At 35.6% G+C, this 7,347-nt stretch overlaps 1 protein-coding gene across 2 annotated transcripts; it reads right to left on the reverse strand.

Annotated features, from left to right (window-relative positions):
• Nucleotides 1–253: 253 nt before the first annotated feature.
• LOC147384134 (UPF0481 protein At3g47200-like) lies at nucleotides 254–7,347 on the reverse strand. 2 transcript variants are annotated; one of them, XM_086426689.1, is made up of 2 exons: nucleotides 5,211–7,347; nucleotides 254–2,310 (listed from the first exon to the last, which is right to left on the reverse strand). In XM_086426689.1, the coding sequence occupies exons 1-2, from the start codon at nucleotides 5,303–5,305 to the stop codon at nucleotides 657–659; spliced, it is 1,749 nt and encodes a 582-aa protein (XP_086282815.1). In that variant the 5' UTR covers nucleotides 5,306–7,347; the 3' UTR covers nucleotides 254–656. The 2 variants fall into 2 exon arrangements, with proteins under 2 accessions (XP_086282815.1, XP_086282816.1); XM_086426690.1 differs by having other exon boundaries at nucleotides 254–2,299; nucleotides 5,211–7,346.

Raw genomic sequence — 7,347 nt, forward strand, 5'->3', positions numbered from 1 at the left:
TATTTCCGTTTGTTTCGTTTCAGATTTCAGACTCCAGAACCAAAATTCCGAAGTTTTGAACCAGCGATGGGGGGACGGTGGATGAAACTTCTAAAGTCTGATTTCTATTTTCCAGACTTTGGATGTTACCAAACATAGTGGATTTCCAAATAATTTTAGGACTCTGTAACAGGAAAGAAGATGTTTATGATCACAATGGGGTGATTGAATTTGCTCCCCCTGATGGCTTTTCTTACGTAGAAGGGCTTAGTTGTCAATGGGTCCTGGAACTTGTGTGTCTTTGAGATTTACACACATCAACACTTCAAAGACTTGGAATTCCTCTCTATATAGAGTGGCAATGGAAAAGTTAAAAATGTGGTCTCCAAGATCAGGAACTACTCAGGAATCTTTTTGTGATGCAAAATCCCTCACATAAACTTAATAGGCGAGGTTATAATCATATTTGCAACCCATACAGACAATAGTTAGTAGTAAAATAGACTGGGAAGTTTACTATACATATGGGGGAAATATGAACCTGGTTGTCTTTAACAATCATATTCAGCTCATCAGTACATAGTAAAGGAATTGCATACATAGAGTTCAATAAGATTATTTATTATCCTAAATGATACCAAGAGGACAGCACAATAACTCAACTTTCACCCAATAAGTTACTTACCTCGGGGAAAGACTGCGAAGTAGGTTTGAATGCCAGCTAAGATGATAATATAAGTTGCGGTATAGAAGGTGATAGCAGTCCAGGGGCTCCTGAAATGATTGTGGAAAAATTCACCGATGATTACCCTCATTTTGTTTTTGTAATATGAATGAATGCCTCTTCTAACTTCTTTATAGGTATGAAGATCATCCAGCAATCCCATTCCCAACTCGTTGAAGAGATCGGCCACTTCGTCGTCGTTACGAAGGCAGTTGATGATTATTCCTTTAGACCGCAACTCCTTCACATCGTCAGCATGATCAATCAAAGTATCCAAGAAACATACGTAGGCAGTGACTTTATACTCAAGGGAGGCATCTGGGCACATCTCATAGGCAATCAAGTTGAGAAACTTGGCTTTGGTAAAGTCGTCAATGATCATTTGAGGAAGTGTCAACTGTTTACAAACGACCATGTGAGATTCAAATCTAACGTCCCTTAAGCAAGTTGTACGGCTCGTCCTAAATTTAATTCCCACCGATTTAAGCTCCTTTATTGGAGGGTATGAAGGCAAATTGTCAGAGTCTGATTCAGGAGGGCTAGACACATGTTCGTCAACCAAACTAGAGTTGGGACGAGTGTCGAACGAAGAATGGGGGACAAAAGTGGGATGAGTGTCGTAAAAAGAAAGGGAGACACCAGTGGGACGAGTGTCGAACGAAGAATGGGGGACACAAGTGGGACGAGTGCCGAACGAGCTTCGTTCGGGAGGACTGTCAAGCGAGCTTCGTTCGGGAGGAGCGTCAAGCGAAGCAAGTTTGGGAGGAGTGTCGAACGAACTAGAGCTGGGATGAGTGTCGTTACTTTCAAGGGCGAGATGAGGGTCAAACACAGAAATCGCTCGCCAATCGGAAGTATGACTAGGATCAGAGTTTGATTCAGGAGGACTAGAGGTACTGTCATGAAATGGCCCAGAATCATCACTCAGCAATTTGGTCCGAAGCAGGTCGAGGAGATGATGTGGTCCTTCACTAACAGAGGAAATCCCCCCAGAATGATTGCCAGTGGGATTAATATGCCGGTTGACAAATTCATTGATATTTTTTTCTACTGCTTCATACCTATGGCCACTCAATTCAAAGAGAAACTTACATGGGAGTTGGTTCTCAAGTAAGAACAAGTCTCTCACTATGGAAAATGTAGTATAACCGCTTGGCATCAACTCAAGTAGTTGGCCACTCAAGTAGATGTTGATGAAATGCAAAACAAAGCAACCATCTATGAACATCATGCGAGTGAACTTTTCATCGCCAAGCTTAGTAGTGGAGCCATCGGCATAGAACTCTCTGCACTTAGCAGCCACATCTGAAACTCTGTTGTAAAAGCCATTAATATCTACACCACAAGATTTGACAAAATGTCGAGTGAACTGAATCTTAATTTTCTCCATCATCTGGTACTTGGGGTCTCCATGGTGATAAGGACCAATTGACACTATCTCAGGAATAAAGCATTTCTTGTAGGCTTCAATCTCTCGCAGCCTTTCTGGTACTCTTTGAATTCGTGGCTTTTTATCTTTTATCTGTTCGTCTTTTGTTTCGTCCATTATATCAGACAACCACTGCTCAGTAGTATCTCCTGGAAGGCTAGCTGCTGCTGTGATCTCACTACCAACAAAAACACAAATTAGCAGTGGATGTTGCATTAAGAAGAGTTTTGTTCCTTCACTCTTCTTTTCCAAATTTAACTAATGATAAATTGTCTCACTAAACAGAAGCTCTTGACGTGGCATGTGCACAGAACCATACATCTTTGTTCCTCATGTATCACGCAGAAAAATATCTATGGTTTTGTGCACTGCCACGTCAAGAGCGTTAATCAGTCGCAGTTTATGGCCACTCTAGAAATTTAAAAGAGTTGGCTCTTTTTTCAGACGGTCTTTGTACACTTCCATCACAGAACTATAGATCCTTTGCTTTGAGATACATAAGAAAAAGATTTATGATTCTATTACTGCCAGGACAAGTGGCAGATTATCATTAGTCAATTTAAAAAGGGAAAAAACTTTTGCAAACTTTAAAAAATAGGATTAGCCACTTAGTAAGATTTCAAATCTTTATAAGGGATGTCAGTCCCACATGATTTATCATAATGGAAATACAACACCATAACCCTCTAGATTTCATGAAAAAACTCATATTCAAAAAGTGTAAAAAAAAAAAAAAAAAAAAAAAAATAATAATAATAGTAATAATCTTTTTTTGACTTGATCCAAGGTGTTTAACATGAACGGCCTCTAAGCTCTGAAACTTAAAATTCAAATTCAAATACAACCATGAAAAATAATCGTTCTAAAACAAAACAAAATCAAAGTTCATAGAAGTTTTGTCCGCTACATCCTTATGGCATCGAATCATGTTTTTGGATGTCACATGGAGATGCCGACAAAAAACTTTACCTACTAACTTAGAAAAGATGAACAAGATCTGATGCAACAGGGATGTAGACGGGACAAAATACTATGAACTTTGAAAAAAAAATTAAATTATTTTTCATTGTTGAATTTTAATTTTAAATCAGGGAGTTCAGTGGTCATCCATTTTCAACACCTTGGATCAAACCCAATTTTTTTTTTATTTGAGTTGTCCATGAAATCTATTCCTATTTCAATCTTTCGTCCAACATTAGTATCCTGAAATGTATTATTGGAAAGGAATTTTGAAGAAAAAAACAGAATATGATGATTTAACTTTTAAATCTGAAGAATGATAGTGAACCTTATAGATCTATCCACTCTCTATTTGATTCACGATTTATTGGAGCTTTCCACTAAAGATAATCACTCTCTCCATTTCTTTCTTTAAAAAAAAAAAATTGATTTCATGGAATTTTAAAGGTTTTGTTCATAAAATTTACTCAATGGTGAACATCGACACTGGAATATATTATACTTTGAGGCTCAACATTACCTATCGTCGAACCTCTACGAATAAGAATATCAGAAGTTTCTGTACATGAAAAATGGTCTACAACATCGAACCTCAACGATAGGTAATATTGATTCTCTACGGTATAATACATTCCAAAGTCGAAGTTTGACACTAGTTAAATTTTATGAACAAAAGCTTAAAATTTTTGCAAAATCAAATTTTTTTTACTATCATTTTCGGTTTGTAAAACTATTGAGGAGAAATATATTATAAGAATATATAAATGATTTTAAAAAATTGAAAGAAACAGAAGAAAAAGTGATAACGTTTGGTGGAAAGCTCTAATAGATCAAGGATATCTAACACAAGAGTGGGTAGATCTAGAAGGTTCACTATTGTTCCTCGAATTGAGAGCCTAATAGGTGAGCTCAATGACTTTTTAGTAGAGAAAATAAATTTCTCTCTATTTCAATGGAATAAAAGGTTAGGGAGGGAGGAAATTATAATTTAGAAGAATGTTTTTAATGGTTTTATTAAAAAAATTGTAGGTGGGGGCATTTATGTACAAAAAAAAAAAAAAAAATGAGTTCCCATTTTGAGTACTAAAAAAACGTGTAGCCATTTTTTTCCATTGCCATAAAATTATGAAAATTTTATGCTAAAAGTCCTTGAATTAAGTAACCTTATAGTTAGAAAAAGTAATAATTATAGATACTTAAATATATTTTGATTAAAAAATAGTTTAAATCTTGAGTTCTAATTATGAGATAAGATGACTCGAATGAGTCAACTTGGTTTCTTTGTTTCCATAGATGAGTCAAAGCATCAGATACACGGCTAACTAGATTCTTCTAGGGATATACATTGTCTAGAGAATCCCCATAATCATCTTACCATTTCGACGTACACTTGAAGCTATGACTCAAATGAAGTTCAGGGTTCGAGGCTTTCCGTTAAATCAATGCCTGAGATGGGAGGATATTCTCTAGGGATGCTCAAAGAACAAATAACTAGGAGAAAAACCTTGTGCATGAGGTGAGTTGTCAATGGGTATCCATTTATCTGGAATTGGAAACCCTGCTTTTGGATCCCTTTTTGTTGGACTTGGAACTGAATTGATTCTAAATCAAAACCGATAAAAACAAATAATTGAATCATTTAAGAAGAAATTTTTTTTCTATGATTTTGTTTTAGGGTTGTAACTTGGGCAGGTTAACCCGAACTCAACCTGGGCTCAACCCGATTGATGGGAGAGCTTAGGTTGGATTATATGAAAAATGACTTTAGCCTGGGCTAGAAAATCTCAACCTGAATTGAATTTGGGTTGAGGCTCTGGGCAACCCTAGTCGAACTCGATGCTATAAAGTTACATATAAATATTTTTATTTATTTATTAAAAAAATATTAATTTTCTTTTTCTTAAATATATTTGTAAACTAAGGGAAACAATTATGACATAAAAATTTGTGGATCTGGAGGTTTTGTGCAAATTTATTTACTAATGATTTTATTTTTTATATTGAATTTTTTTTTTTAAGATACAAAACAAAATTTATGTGTTGATCAAATTGAAATAGACTTCCTCAATGACATCCCTAGCTTGACATTAAAATAAGTTCACAAGGAAAATGACTTACCCAGCTTCAGATCCAGACCCGTTTGAGTTTGAGTAAGCTTCAGATCCACACCTGTTTGAGTTTGAGTCTGGGCTGCCTACAATTAAATTCTCCATTTCTTTTAATTATATTATAGAACCTGTAAGTCGTGGCTTCTTCCCGAGAGAGAATAATGCTCTGTTTGTTTTTGCTGTGGGAAGGCGCTGAACGTGCCAAAACGTTGGTCCGGCGTAGCAAGCGTGTTTGGCTTGCCAAGTTGAAAGCTGACAGTCGATCAAATGCGATTATTTTTTGCCGAATCAGTCGACCAACAAAAGTTGAACGAATCCCTCAGCTACACAACACCTCTCTCTCTCTATCACTCTCACTGTGTGTAAGAATAGAAGGTGACACTGGATCTCATCGAAATCCATTCAACAGATCTTCAAAAACATGAATTTCGAGAAACTCATAAAGAAGAAGAAGAAGAAGAAGAAGAAGAAGAAGAAAGAGAGATAATGGGTTTGTTTGTCTATGTAAGCTATTGAATGCAGTATAACTGTAAATTGATCGGATCCCATACATCTGAAGTGCATTAAATTTGGCGGATGTACGAAAGGTTGATCGGATCCCATACATCTGAAGTGCACTAAATTGATCCTATGCCAAGCTTCAACAGTACTTAGTTTCTTTTAAGCTAAATCACACCTATCAGTCATGTTTCATCCCATATGATCTCCATGATCAATACAAGGCTAAGAATCCAATTATTTTTCTTAGTCTATAGAAAAAATAATCATAAGAAAAAATAATCTAGAAATATATTTCCAAGCAATTCAAGCGAATTATTTTCTTGAGGACTGTCCAAAAAAAATATATTTGCTTCTCATGTCATTGCAAGTCGAAGTTATGTGTTGGCAAATCCTTGAAGCTTACATAATTGCAATTTGCTTCTCACATGATTATAAGTTGAAGTCGTGCAATGCCAATTCCTCGAAGCTTATATGCGCAATGTCAAAAGAAGTCAGTTTAGAACAGGTGGATTTAAAACATAGGATTCACCAAAGAAAAATGCTAAACTGATTCCCTACAACATTGTACTGACATGGAAGTGTTCACGAAACAATTGAAAAGCATCTATGATTATGTGCACACCTTCGCATTAAGGAGTGTTGTAGGAAGTCAATATAGAATAGCACTTAACCCAATTGTGGCAGGGTAATCAAATATTCATTGAAATGTTTTGACTCGCATCTTAAATAAATGTGTCGAGATGAATACACACGGTCTTGGTACGCGGCTGACATGGCAAAGGCACAGAACCACAGATCATTTTCATTGGGAACCACGTCAGCCACGTATCCAACTGCATACCAAGACCGTGTGCATTCATCACAACTCTTAGACAAATTGGACAATTTCTCATTTTAAGTCTCCACCTACCTAAAGGACATTTTGGATTTGTGGTGTGGGATGAAATAGAAGAAAGTAGGTGCACTGAACGGTCTATATTTCTTTGGGAAATCAACATGATTGTCACCAAATTTTCGGTATAATTTGGCTCCACAAATGCATCAGTAAGATAAGATTCTTTAATGATAAGCACTGGAAACGACATGATGACAGAAACCAAATTAGGAATGATAAATATTTAATTTCTACATCAGGTTCAGCTAATTTCTCCCGATGTTTATCCAAAAAATCATTGCCATCTTCTTCTATTTTGAATTTATTTTTTGTGCGTTGAGAGATTAATATAAAACTACCTAAATCTCTCTTCATGGATTTTTAGCCTAAATAAAATTAAAAATTATATATATAATTTTTAATTTTATTTTTGAGAGGTAAATATAAAATGACCTAAATGGCTAACTCCCTCTTCTTCGATCTCTAGCAAAAATCTCCTAATGTTTCTCCTAAAAAATCGTTGTCATCTTCTTCGATTTTAAAGTTATCTTTGTGCATTGAGAAATTAATATAAAACTACTGAAATTCCTCTTCCTTGATTTCTAGCCTAAATCTCTTGGTATGTTTTTTTTTTTTTTTTTTGAGAGGTTAATATAAAATGACCTAAATGGCTAAATCCCTCTTCATCAATCTCTAGACAAAATATCCTGATGTTTCTCCCAAAAAATCGTGGTCATCTTCTTCTATTTTGAATTTACATTTGTGCGTTGAG

This window comes from Akebia trifoliata, chromosome 15, assembly GCF_017979445.1.
Source record: "Akebia trifoliata isolate Shusen 1 chromosome 15, ASM1797944v1, whole genome shotgun sequence".
In the NCBI taxonomy this organism is placed as follows: Eukaryota; Viridiplantae; Streptophyta; class Magnoliopsida; order Ranunculales; family Lardizabalaceae; genus Akebia; species Akebia trifoliata.

Bases quoted from the DNA above. Each gene is read 5' to 3' on its own strand.
- LOC147384134 (XM_086426689.1), bottom strand. From the start codon at position 5,305: ATGGAGAATTTAATTGTAGGCAGCCCAGACTCAAACTCAAACAGGTGT. The intron at 2,311-5,210 runs GTAAGTCATTTT...TTTTGTTGGTAG, and splicing joins GGGTCTGGATCTGAAGCTGG to TGAGATCACAGCAGCAGCTA.